This window comes from Microtus pennsylvanicus, chromosome 14, assembly GCF_037038515.1.
Source record: "Microtus pennsylvanicus isolate mMicPen1 chromosome 14, mMicPen1.hap1, whole genome shotgun sequence".
In the NCBI taxonomy this organism is placed as follows: domain Eukaryota; kingdom Metazoa; phylum Chordata; class Mammalia; order Rodentia; family Cricetidae; genus Microtus; species Microtus pennsylvanicus.
The window spans coordinates 14,653,732-14,667,666 of record NC_134592.1 but is presented as its reverse complement, the minus strand read 5'-3'; the positions used below and the strand labels follow the sequence as shown (position 1 = coordinate 14,667,666).

General features: G+C 39.2%; 1 protein-coding gene across 2 annotated transcripts in view; it reads left to right on the top strand.

Annotated features, from left to right (window-relative positions):
• The window catches only part of Ppp4r4 (protein phosphatase 4 regulatory subunit 4), a 97,757-nt gene extending 83,822 nt beyond the window's left edge, over positions 1-13,935 (top strand). For both annotated transcript variants that reach the window (XM_075947736.1, XM_075947734.1), the window contains 6 exons: positions 2,811-2,880; positions 3,794-3,877; positions 4,602-4,695; positions 6,645-6,715; positions 9,881-10,028; positions 12,462-13,935. In XM_075947736.1, coding sequence (XP_075803851.1) covers positions 2,811-2,880; positions 3,794-3,877; positions 4,602-4,695; positions 6,645-6,715; positions 9,881-10,028; positions 12,462-12,486 — 492 coding nt within the window. In that variant the 3' untranslated portion in view covers positions 12,487-13,935. The remainder of the gene's footprint in view (positions 1-2,810; positions 2,881-3,793; positions 3,878-4,601; positions 4,696-6,644; positions 6,716-9,880; positions 10,029-12,461) is intronic.

Sequence of the window (13,935 nt, the reverse complement as noted above, 5' to 3'; positions counted from 1 at the left end):
AGTTGGACCTGGAAAGGTTTCTGACTTCGGTCTACTGCCTCGGAGGTCCTAGGCTCAGGTGTGCCCAGAATCACAAAGGACCTGCTTACTCCCTCAGAGGTCCCAGACTCATGCTCAGACACTCAGAGGTTTCAGTTTCCTGCCTATTCCCTTTGATGTCCCAGACCAATGCCTGTACCCAAAGAGGTCCTGGCTCAGACCTACTCCCTCTGAGGACCCAGACTCACACCTGGCCCCACTGAGATCTCTGGTTACTGCCTATTCCTTCAGAGGTCCCAAGGTCACTCATGCCCAGACTGGCAGAGGTCCTAGATCAGGCCTAGTTCCTGGGAGGTCCTAGACTCACACCCGGACCCACCGGGGTCCTGGCTTAGGTCTACTCCCCTGAAGGTCCCAGATTTACGTCTGGACCTTTAGGGGTCTCTGGCTCTGGCTCACTTGCTCAGCGGTTACTCCCCTGTAACTGTTCCAGTGGAGATTACTGACTCTGGATATGGTTGCTGACTCAATTCTGGTTCACCAGTGTCCCAGGACTGGGTTGGCTTCCGGGACTGGATTTGCTCCTGGCATCTGCTCCCGGTGGAGCTTGTTTCCCTATCTTGTTTTTGTAAGTCCATTTTGAGAACCTAAAGTAGGCTGTTCACATCATTAAGAGCTCTTCTGTCACATGCACATATTGTGAATATTTTCTTGAACTCTGCCTTCTCTTGATGTATTTAACATTCTTTGGAAAGTTTTAAATTTGATGTTCCTTTTATTCTTTAAAAAGATTTATTTTTGATTGTGTGTGTGTGTGTGTGTGTGTGTGTGTGTGTATGTGGTATATGTACAGAAGTGTGATTTCCCTTGAAGGCCTGAAGAGGGCATCAGGCCTCCTGGAGTGTAGGTGGATATGTGCCACCCACTTGGGTTGCTAGGAACCAGACTCAGGTCCTCTGCAGAGGCCTCAAGTACTTTAGCCACTGTCTTGTTTCTCCAGCCCTAAAGTCCAACTTATTAAGCCTTTCTTTTATGATTGCTGTTTTCTTTAAGAATCCTTTGTCTTTTTGACTTCACATGTTCCTCCATGATTCTACAAATTTGAGTTTTGAAATTTACACTTAGACCTTTGCCCAATTTTAAATTAATATTTATATCTTTTGTTATTAGCTATTTTGGCTCTACTTACCAAAACTCCTTTTCTCCCACTGAAATTGCTTTACCACCTTTCACAAGTGTCAGTCATCTTTGTGTTTCTTGACTTCCTCTTCTGATCCACTCACTTATTTGTATGTCTGCTTTTTAGGCAATACCAACTTGCTTTCATACTTTTTAACTGTAGGTATTTTTAAAATCAGATAGGGTATGTTTTTGAACTCTTTTAAAAAAATTTATTTATTTATTTTATGCTTTGGCCAGTGTAGGACCTTTGCATTTTGATAAAAGGTTGACATCTAGTTTGTCAATTTTTATTTGTCAAAAGTGTGTTGGCATTTTAATTAGTGTTGTGTTAACTGGAGCTAATCTAGGGGCTGGAGGTGTCACTTAGTGTTAGTGTGTGCTACTTTGGAAGGCCCAGGGTTCCATCTCTAGCACCAGCAAGAGCAGAAACAAAGAAACAAACAGAGGTTTTAGAAAAAGCATCCAGACAAATAGAACTTGGATTTTTATTAACTTTTTTAGTTAGCATACAAGAGAATGGTTTTCATAATATTTTTATACATATACAGCATTGTGTTTTGCTCATACTCATCTCCTCATACCTTGGGACCACAGGCAGGCAGGCATACCTCAGTCAAGTGGGGACATCTCTGCTGTAGCTATCAGGTGCTGCCTGATATTTGTAGACTTTGGATTAGTGGAAGCTAGTGTCCGCTGAAGAATAATTCTCCTCTATTTTTAGTTATGTATTGTATGTGTGAGTGCAGATGTCTTCAGAAGCCAGCGTCAGATCCCCTGGAACTTGGAGGCAGTTGTGAGTCAGCATGAGTCCTCTGTAAGAGCAGTATTTGCTCTTTCCATTGAGCTAGTTCTCTAGTCTCCTAAACGCACATTTTAAAAGTTTTGTCTGATAGTTAAAAAGATGTTGAAGCAAGTACAGCAGTGGGCAATGTATGTCTGTTTAAAGGACTAAAGCTAGCCCAGGTTAATTTAATTCTGTCAACAATATTCTCTTAAAAATCACAAGCTCCACTGTGGAAATGCCTGCGATCTTAAGTTTATAGTCCTCAGTTTTTCTATATATCATGCTTCAATAAGATACTTTAAATATGTTTGGTAGACTTCTTTTTCCTCTCAGTTTTTTGTTTTTGTTTTATTTTTGTTGTTGTTTTGTGAGACAGGGTTTCTCTTTGTAGCCTTGGCTGTTCTGGGACTTGCTCTGTAGACAAAACTGGCTTTGAATTTACAGAGATCGATTTGTCTTTGCCTTCTGAGTGCTGGGATTAAAGTTGTGTGCCACCACCACCCAGTGAAGGCCTCTTAGTCTTTTTAAAGAAAAACATTTTGTTGTTTGCCAAGTAGGAATTGAAATGGCCATACTTAAAGATATGCTATGATGAGAACCAGTGAACACCTTGTAGGAAATAAATACTCATTATAGAGTGATGCCGAAGTCATTGTTTTAGTTGAACAAACTCCCAAGAGCAATATTTTGTGATATAAAATACCACAAATTAAAACAGTGGCAAGCCTCCAAATTCTGTACCAAGGGAAAGCCCCATTTTTAGAGGTATTTTTGTGAGGTATATTTGTATCTCTGAAGGCTAGAGTCATTTTCCCCAGAACAAACTCCCACGCTGCACCTGTAACACGCCACTGTATCCCAACAGGAACAGCTTGAGAAGGAGAAGCATCAGAACGAAGGGAAGTCCTCCAATGAGAAAAGCTTTGAGAAGAAACGTAAGTAGTTCTGTGTCTTCTCACTCAGTTACAGGATTAATGTTGGGTGACTGGGGAAATCCAGGTCCCTTTCTGTAGAGCAGAATACATGCAAAAGGAAGCTCAAGAACAACTTCACTGGTTTTAAAAGAAAAACCTGGGAGTGGGCTGTTAATCCAGGTAGCTGCCTGGAGGAGGAAGATGGAAAAGAAAAAGAGAAAGCCAGGAGGTTAGCTGGAGTGGTGGACGGGAAGGCATGCAGTTGCGAGGGGAGCTTTAGAGAAGGTGAAGCCCAAAGCATTAGGGAAAGCACGCTGAGAAATGCAGACCTGTGAAGCTGTGTGCCTGCAGTTCTCTAAGCAACTGCGCAGAAGCCAGGAGTTCTGGGGAAAAGGTAAATTATTAGAGGGATTATTATTCTTCCCTTCTCTTTATCAAGGCAAATCTGCCTTCTTGAAGCATGATGGTCCCCTAGCCAGGTTTTTGACCAGCCCAATTGGATTAGTTCTTAAGGGAGCAGACTCTGGCTCACCCAGAGGTTGATTCCATTCTTTTGACATTTAGGCAACCAAGGCTACAGTAACTTTGTATCTTTGTATCCTGAAATACTATGTGGAGCTTTAATTTGATAGGGAAAATTACTTTTTTTGCTTTTAAAAAGAAGTTACTTTTGAAAATTGGCTGACTAATGTGGTATAGGTATTAGGAGTACATAAGAAAAGGGAGGCAACAGTGTGAGGCTCAGAGTCCCTGGAAAGGGAACCTTAATCTTGGATGACAATTACAAGGTTGTGGAACTGACCCTCAATAGTGGAGACTGAACCATGGAAAATATAAAGTAAAAGTATTTGGGAAATAGTGCTGGTTAAATAGGGATAGTGAATTTTACAGGAGTCAGATGAAGTTACACAACTTAAAACAGAGTTTATTTTAGGCAGAGACCCTAGGACACTAACGCAGAGCCTACCCAAGAACATCCCCGTTTCTGTTCCTGGACCATCTAGCACTCCATCAACAAGTAAGGACTCTTTCTGTTTTATGATTCATATAATGTTTGTTTTAAAAGACAAATTGCAGTTTTATTTGCTTTTAGATTATATATATGATTCCTGATGTGTCTTTTTATTTATTTTTTAATAGTAAAAACAAAAATGAAAATTTATTCAATGTGGCTACACTGGAAAGAGGAATAAAGGTCTAGTGAGGTCCACCTTCCCTCCCTGCTAAGACCATTTCCAGGGTCCTGTTATGAGGTTCAGGTTTAATTAAAGGCTAAAGTTATGCATATTTGAGCAGTCAAGGTCACTTTGCAGTCCTCTCTGCCACTGACTCACTGTCTCCTCTCCAGGTGATCTGACAGAGTGCAAATCCCTTATCCAGGAATTTAGTCTCTCCCTTCATCCTGCATGAAATTCCTGGGACACTCTAGTTTCTTGAGCTCTGCTGTTTCAATATTTTGATAGCCAAAGGATGGGTCAGAGTTGTCTGTGTAGAGCATCTTTATCCCTGCCAGGCCATTACACTTTGACTTTGAAAGTGCCCTTAGCTTTTCCAGTTAGTTTCCCCATTATTCCTCTTGGGTGGTTTGAATTAGAATTACTGCAGTCAGCTCAGACTGAAGAGTGGAGACTTCACCCATCTAGGTTTTTCTGGACATAGTAGGATTTGAGGAGGACTAGGGGGTTGGAATGGTAAAGGGGGAACTGAGAGTTTGTATTTTCCTTCATTCTGCTTCATTCTAGGCAAAGAAATCAAGAAATCCAAATTGATTCGAAGCCAATCTTTTAATAATCAAGCTTTTCATGCAAAATATGGCAACTTAGACAAGTGTGCTAGGTATGTGCTGTCAACTGTTCATTCTTAACTGGAGTTTTTATTTTGTGGTCACCCTACTTATTAACATATTTACATATGTAAATATTTATATCACAAACTCAGAATTAATTTGAATTTTTTATGGGCTGACAATTTATCAATTTCTTCTGTAAAGATTATCACACTAAAAATAGAAGGTACTTAAAGGTATTTACTATTTGTATCAAAATGGGTATCTCAGGAAATCTTTTCTCAAGGAAAAAAATGTTTATTTATTTTTTGTTTGTTTGTTTGTTTGCTTTTTCGAGACAGGGTTTCTCTGTGGTTTTGGAGCCTGTCCTGGAACTAGCTCTTGTAAACCAGGCTGGTCTCGAACTCACAGAGATCCGCCTGACTCTGCCTCCCAAGTGCTGGAATTAAAGGCGTGCGCCACCACCGCCCGGCTAAGGAAAAAAAATTTAAAAAATGGGCATCTTTGCACTGTAGGACGACTGGTTCCATGACATTATATGAAAATATCACAGAATATACCCATTCTCTATGAGAAAGGTGGAATATATTATACATACCTCTTAACTTCCAAATGAGTGTGAGCATGCTCTATCTGCCAACAGGCTGCACATCCATGTACATTGTATCATTTCTGCATATGGACAGGCCACAGGTGTGTTTATCCAGTAGGCAGTCACAACAGAGATCTAATAGTAGATATATATCTGCTTTTTGTTTATAGCCCAGGTCAAAATTGTAACCAGCTAAGATTAGAAGAGAATCGGCATGATTAAACTACCATGATTTGTAATATGTGTTAAATGCATATAGCATTAACAGCTGTAGGTCACTGGAAAAGCCAAGCAGTTTTAAGAAAACATGAGGTTGCCTGCACAAAACCTCTGCACAATATCAAACGCCAGTCAGTATTCTGGCATGGAAGGTGTAGGGACTTATGACCCTTACCCCTAACTGAGCAGCTCCTGACAGCAGATGGCTTCTGGGGGGAGCAGGTTTGTTTCTTTAAGGTTGTGACCCCTGCTGGGTCAACTCTGTTCTGGTGGATGGTCCCACACCTGTGAATATATGGGAAGTACAATCTGTACTTGGTGGGTTATTTAAAAAAAAAAAAGACATGGCGTTGAGAGATATGGTGGGAAGATAAAAAAGGGAGTGGATCCAGGAAGAGATAGGGAAAAATATGGTCAAAATACATTGTATGAAATTCTCAATTAATAAAAATATTTAAAAGATATTGATACAAAACATTACATATTATTTATTCTATATTCTATATAATTAGTATATTATTAAATTATTATATCAAAAGATATTGAAAATTAGAAAGAAAGCACAAATACTTTAAAAATATTATTTCTCAAGATAAAGAACAGAACATGTTGAATTGATAGACCAGACTTTGTAGACTCCCCATGGGAGGTCTTACTTTTTCTGAGGAGTGGATAGGGGTTGGGTGGGGGAGTGGGGGGAGGGGAGGGAGAGGGAACTGTGGTTGGTATGTAAAATGAAAAAAAAATTTTAAATAAAAAATTTAAAAAGAACATATTGAAGAAAAGTATGTTTTGTTTTTTCTGTTATTAATCATACCTTGTTCCAGACTTTCAGCTCTAGCTTTTGGTATCATCAGTAGATCCATGCATTTCTCCTAGCCAACAGTGTTCTCAGGATGTATAGACAGGACTGTAGCTAGTCCCAGGAAGGCTTTACCCAACTTACCTACCTTTGTTGAGCATCAGAAGAACATCTATAGTTTTGACGAAGCAAAGGAAATGCTTTTAAGTTGTAGAAAAAGTATGTATTTGGAAGCATGAAATGTAAAAAAAAATACTAAATGCAACAGGCATGTTTCATAAGAAGTAGAAGAAAGTATTTTCAAAACAAGGTTAAAACCCCAAGTGTTAGGTAGCTAAATCTGAAAGTGTGGTTTTAGGTTCTAACTATGTCACTTTCTTTCCTAGTAAAAGCTCCACCTTAGCTCACACACCTTCCGTCTCAGGGCTGGTGAGGACTGCCATGCTTTCACTAACTGGTAAGCAGTAGCACACACTCTTCCCAAAATGGCTGCTTTAGTAAAGTATTATTTACTTTAAACGGTACGTCCTTCTAATTCTAGATATGATGCTTTTTAAAAATTTATTTCTTTTTCTGTACATTGGTGTTTTGTCTGCATGTGTGTCTTTTTGAGAGTGTCAGATCCCCTGGAACTGGAGTTATAGACAGTTGTGAGCTGCCATATGGGTGTTGGGAATTGAACCCAGGTACTTTGGAAGAGCAGTCAGTGCTCTCAACCCCTGAGCCATTTCTTCATCCCCAAGATGTTTTTCTTAAATGTGTGTCCTCATCAAGTCCTTAAGCAATAAACTTTTCTTGTCACTGGGGAAATTGAGGTTCCTTTTTGGGATCTTAGTTTCCTTAATAAAATAATTTATAAATAGACTTGAAACTGGGGGATACTTTTATTAGAATTTAAGACAAAAGCAATAGGGCAAGCAAGATGTAAATCTTAGCAGTTGCTAAGAGAATAGAAATGAAGAGAAAAAGAGGAAGCCATGCCGTCTGAGTTAAGGCAAGGTGGCAGACAAACAGCCATAGGGTGGGGAGGGGTGCTTTAGAAAAGGAATAAGAAGTCCAAAGTACCAGAGAAAGTGTGCTTGGGCTCTGGACAGCATTGAAGAGGAAGAAAAGGAAAAAAGAAAAGTTAGGCCTTTCTGAATCAAGCCACAGGAAGTTGGGCAGATCCAACAGAACCTCAGGGGGCTCCGAGGAGCAAACAATGGTATGTTTCTATCCAGAGGTAGATGCCATTATTTTTGCTAGGATGCAGCCATTTTCTCTTAATGGGCCATTAGTACTACCATAACACAGCAGCTGAGGAAATATTTGACCATATACTATTTTAAACTGCATCAAGACTCAGAGCTTAACACTTGTAAAGAGAGAGTAAGAACTAATTGTCGGTTAGTTAGACTGTGATCAAAGGGCCTGCTGAAGACAGACATTTCCAGTAATTTATAAGGAAGTTGAGCAGAATCCATTTACCATCTTATGTACCTGAAAGTTTGTTTCAAGGACCAGAAGATTCATTTAAGGCCAGGTGGTAAATGTTTTAGCTACTGTGGTCTAGTTACAGTCACTCAACTCTTGTTGCAGTGTGACAGCAGCCATAGGTGCTGCCTGCTGAATAAACATGGTGTGCTCTATAGCGTCTTAAGTACCCAGACAGGCATTTGTTTCACAACATGTAGTTTGCTGACTTGTGGATTTTACAGTCAAAGATAGATTATTCATAGAAAAAACTAGAATGTATTACTAAAAATTACATGTGGCTATATATATATTTCTAATGTATATATTGGTTGAGAGCTATAATAATGATTGATAAATACTAAGATAAATAATAGTAACCCTTAATTTCAGAGGGCCTGAAAATTTAAGAGTTTAGTTATCTTTTGTTTTTAAGTTTTATTTTGAGTAATCTGTCTTCCTTTTTACTATGCTAATTTTCTTCTCATGAAAAATATGTATGTATACGAGATAGTTTGCAAACAGTGTTTTCATTTCTAAAACAGAATCTCTATAATCAAAACATTGATATTCGCACAAAGACATCAACATGGTAGACCAGATTATCACTAGTGCTTTGGTCATGGTACTTGTATAATGATGTCACCATATGTACATTAAAAAAATGGCACTAGGCCCATTGGGTACTTATATTATGAAACCCAAAACTTCAGCCTCAATTAATATCTGGCATTATATAGAAATCATTAGCTCACTATGTAGACTTAAACACAAAAGATAAAATTACATTTTTTTAAAGAAGTTATGGAAGAAAGTCTGGAGCAGGTAGGTATATCTAATAGCCATACTAGTAAAAGAGTGACATATTGCGTCATCTGGGCTTTGAGATAGGGCCATAGAAAAACATGAGTCAAGACCTGGCTTGGAGAAAATATGCATAGTGTATCTTATCTCAAAGGATTTGTGTCAAGAATGTTCAGAGAAGACTAGGCAGCTAAGCTTAAAATGGACAAAAGATTTGAGTGTGAATGTTTAAAGATAAAGATATAAGTGCATAAAAATGCTTTGCATCACCAATCACTAGGGAAGTACAACTGGAAAACAGTGGGAAAGTGGAGCATAGCAGTGTTTGCCTGCAATCCTAGACTTGAGAGTTGGAGGCAGGAATATCAGGAGTTAACTCATCCTTGGCTGCATGCAATACTGATGCAGCCTGGGCTGTAGGAGACCTTCTATTAAAACAAAACAAAGAAGTAGCTGTGTGGAAAATGCTGTACTGCTTGTTGCTTATAACATGTTTGAAAATGAAGTGCTCATAGTATGACTTTCAAGGATGAAGAGTACTTTGCAGACTTCCATACATAGAGAGGGAGAGGAAATGAGAAAGATAGGAGCTAGATAATGCTTTGGCAATTTTTTTCTGAAGTTAAACACACCAAAAAAACCCAGCACATCTATTCCTAAGCATTTATTGAAAAATATTAAAACATAGCCACATACAGATGTATACACAACTGTTCATAGCGGTTTTATGTATTATAGTCAAAAACCAAAATCAAGCTGGGTAGTGGTGGCGCACACCTTTAATCCCAGCTCTTGGGAGGCAGAGGCAGGCGGATCTCTGTGAGTTCAAGGCCAGCCTGGTCTACAAGAGCTAGTTCCAGGACAGGCTCCAAAGCTACAGAGAAACCTGTCAAAAAAAAAAAAAAAAAGGAACCAGAATCATCCAATTGCCTCTAAGTAAACTCTTATTAGGAGAAACGTCAGCCCATCTATACAACAATGAAGTGCTAATATTCCTATACAGATGAACTTCAGTTATACTGATCATATGAAAAAATAAGACAGTATATTCTGTATAAGTCTTTTTATGTTAAATCCTGAAAATGCAAGCTAATCTTTAGCAAGGGGGAAAGTGGTGGTTTGTAGAAAGAGGAGGTAGAGGAAGAATGATTATGAAGGACCCAATGGACCATTAGTATATCATGTTTTCATGTCCTGATTGTGATAATGGCAGTGGATTATGCACATGCCAAATCTTAATGTAGTACACTTTACTGTAATATAAATTATAAGGGGGGAAAAAAACCACTGTCAGGAGTCTTCTCTCCTTGGTAGACATCTTTCTGAGTGTATCAACACCTCTGCCTCTCCACATGTTAACTTCCAGATGACTCATTCCGGACTCGCAATACCAGTAGCCTCCCAGCCTCCTTTTCTCCTAGTCCTGTTTTGCCCAGTACTTCCCGTGGGACAGGTAACACAGCTGATCCAAAGAGTAGTGGAAGTAAAGATGTGCAGCCTCGGAAGGCTACCTTGTAAGTACCAATTTCCCACTGGTGAGTGTGCTGTTTGACTCAGGGCACCTTACTTCCCACTTCCACACTTGAAAGAACTAAAAATGTCTGTAGCAAGGGAATGTTGTAAGATGAAGGTAAGTGAGAGCCTTGACTATGTTAGAGTGTACAAGATATTTGATATTACCATGTGGCAAAGACATTGTCTAGTAGGTACCTAAACACCCACTAACTGATGTATCTGATCACCTGGCATTCAGAAAGGTGGCTACAGCTGATGTCACAACAGCACGGGACCCAGAGTGTGGCTGAGCTGAACGTATTTGTAGACAATACTTGTGCTTTGAAGTTAAAGTTATAAAGGGCCTGCTTTCTTTCCCCATGGTTCCTTTGTGTGCTATTTGCTCCTTGTTTGAATTTGTGAGTTTGTTTCTTTTAGACCTTTAAAAGAATGATACCCTAAAAACCATTACAATAACACTGCAAGGATGTCCAAACTATAGTTACAGCTTTGTTCTTTTATACAGAACAGCCATTCAAATCACAATGAAACTTACTAAATTCATGGGCTTTTCCTTTCTATCTTTTCCCTCCTTCCTCTTTTTCTCCTTCCCTCCCTCTTTCCTTTCTTTCTGTTTTTGAGACAGGGCTCACTCTATAGCCCACTCTGGCCTAGAACTTGAGCCCTTTGCTGTAGCCTCCCAAATGCTGAGATTAATTACAAGTATACCTCACTATGCCTAGCTTACATTTTTGAATAAGGTTTTTAAGCTACTTCTTTCTATGGAAACTCTTCTCTGGCTGGCTGAAGTTTCTTTTAGGAGCTAATTATAATTCATTTTAAATTCTGATTGACCATTTGGTATATACTTAGAAATATGTGTATCCCATTTCATTCAGAATTCAAAAATAAAGATATTGGATGAAACTCAGTGGGACTAAATACTCCAAAAATAATCATAGCAACAGGTGATTCAGATAATGCAGAATAGTGGTGCCAACTTGAAGGCTGTTCTTTCTACAGAAAGCTCTAGTGCTATTTAGGAGCTATGGGAGCAGAGGTGGCATACGTTGGTATGCAGCACTCTAGGCTAGACTCATGTACCCACTCAAGTATGAGGAAAGTCGCTGTGTATTGCTGAGCCTGGCCCTCGGGCTTATATATATCTGTCAAATAGCAGATCTGGCCCATAGCTCCTTTAAGGGACCTCTTTTTATCCTGAGATTTTTCTCTTTAACCCCAGACCCTCTTTTTTAATTATTTTTCTTTTTATTTTTTTTTATTTTTATTTTTTTTTGGTTTTTCGAGACAGGGTTTCTCTGTGGTTTTGGAGCCTGTCCTGGAACTAGCCCTTGTAGACCAGGCTGGCCTCGAACTCACAGAGATCCGCCTGCCTCTGCCTCCCGAGTGCTGGGATTAAAGGCGTGCGCCACCTCCGCCCGGCTTATTTTTTTAAAAAAGAAAATAAACTGTCTTTTTTTTTTTTCACTAGAATCCAGACCCTCTTTTTTTACTGCCCTGAGCTTCTTCTGAGGAACATGGTAGCATCATCAGAACTAGTTTTATTTTTTAGAGAAAAGACTGCTAAACCAGTATTTTGTGGTGGCTTTCCTTTATTCCAGATACTTTGTCTGTTCTTATGTTGCCGAACATGCATTTCATTTTTACAAACTGTATTTCCTATTTTCTTGAGTAACCGATGGTTACCAAAATGAATTCACAATGAAGACCCATGAGAACTGATACAGAGTTTGTACCTGTTTCAAGTGATCTGAAGGAAGGCTTACTAGCATACACAGCCGCTTCTTCACACATGCCAGACTGTGCAGCACCTGGCATATGCTCCTAGCATGCCCATTGGTTGGGTGGGTGATTGGTATCTATACTGGCCTTTTTATAGTGTTTCAGAGACTGTCATATCCAAATTGAAAAGAAAAGAGGTACTCTTTATTTAAAACAAGCCTGTGAAGTGATTGCAGAAAGTATTTCCTCATGAAAAACTTCTAAGTTTTACTTAGAAAAATTCTGTGCAGTGCATGCACTTGCCTTACCAATGACACCTCTGGTGCTGACAAGCAGTGTCTCAGAAGGGAAGTACAGGTGTGTGGCATAGCGTCTGTCTTCTAGACTAGACAGTTGATATTCCTGTGCAATTTCCTTTATGGTCATACAAAATCGAAAGTGTAGAAAAAGTTATGGAAAGTGAAGGGGATGATACTAGGTGTCCACAGGGTGGTCTTTGATACTTACAGGTAATTCTGAGTAATCCTTAATGTGTAATTCATTTCCTCTTAAACAGAGTTCTCATGTTGTAGGCTTACTCAGAGTAGCATTAATTTACATTTCTTTATTTACTTTATATGGATAATTGTTTTATGTCTTCTTTTTGGTCTCTTTCTCCTTCCCCGCTTCCCTCCCTTCTCTCCTTCCAATTTATTTCCTTCTTTCATCAGAAAATCCAGAAAATCCAATCCTTAAGTCAACTGCTTGGTGAAGGAGGCAAGCAGTCAGCAGAGACTGTGACGGTGGAAAAGAGCTCCAATGATGGCCGGGCTTGTTAAAGTGTGGAGGGGAAGGGGACATCATGCAGCTGCTGTGAAACGTACCTTACTTGGAATTAGATTTCCTAGGAGGTATGATATGTTTTAGCGTGGGCTCTGAACCTCAGTGTCCAGTATAGTGCAATGAGCTCCAACTTGAGATGTGTATCCAGACTGCAGGAGAGACATGCCTGTCTGTGAGAAGCTGCTCTTGGTTACTCTAAGTTGTACATTTAGAAATTCCATAGCAGTCTGGATAAGCTGATTGCTCCTTGGGTAGCAACCTGGGCAGGGACACGGGAGGTAAGGAAAGCACTGTATTTCCTCAGAGCTCTCTAAGCCAAGAAGAAAAATCAAACCAAACACTGTCCTATGGGTCCTGGGATCCTGTGACAGTGTCAGCACCTGGACAACCCCAGTCTAGATTCGGCCATGAAAATCTGTAAAGATTCATGAAAATTTTAGCTAACAAATACCTTAAAAATGATAGATTGATGATTTCCTTAATTCCCAGAATTTCTTTTATAAATGCTTTGTTTACATTTTGGATTGTATCTGTCCTTAATTTCAAATGATGAATCTAGTTTGAATCAGCTGTTATTTCAAGCTATCATGCTCACGCTACGTCAACAGCAGCCATTTGTACTGATGCTAATACTTCCATCAAAGTTTGCCTGTGGAACATAGATTGTCCTTAACTTTAAAGTATCGGTTCCTGAGATAGAATGTATGAAGCTATTGTCAGCTTCTCTATTTCAAATGCAATCAGCATATACCTATATTGATATCAGAAAATACTTGTTTTTTAAAGATATATTGATGTATCATAAAGATGATCTAATTTGTGAATGCATATGTGTGCGTGGTTACTTTTTATAATGTGAAATGGATAATGAGCTTGTTTAAAATAAAGCAGAGGTTAATGAGCACTTGTGAGAAAAGTTTTAAATACTTTCCTACAGCTCTTACTCTATGAAGAAAAGGCAGTTCATCTTTAAACAATGAGCAAGTGGAGCAGATTTATGTTAACTCAAAAGGACTCTGGGACAGCTGCTTACTGCTTTTTCATTCTTTGTCATTCCTTTCCTTCCCTATGACCTCTTTAGGGACCATTGAGGGACTCATAACACCATTCATCAAGGACAGTCAGGTCAGAAGTGAGAGTCTAATAGCTATGAGAAACTTGATTGTTCTGCATAAGGGAATTCAGTTTAACTAGTTTATGTCTCCTACTAGCGTTAGTGATGTGGGATTGAATCTACTGTGGTCTGGAGAATTCATTGTGCATAAGGGGACCTCAAGGCTGCATCAGTTTTTCCAGTACTCTGGTTCAAAAAGTCGGCATTGACTCTGTCTACTTTAAATAAAATGGAAAGTTTCAATTTGA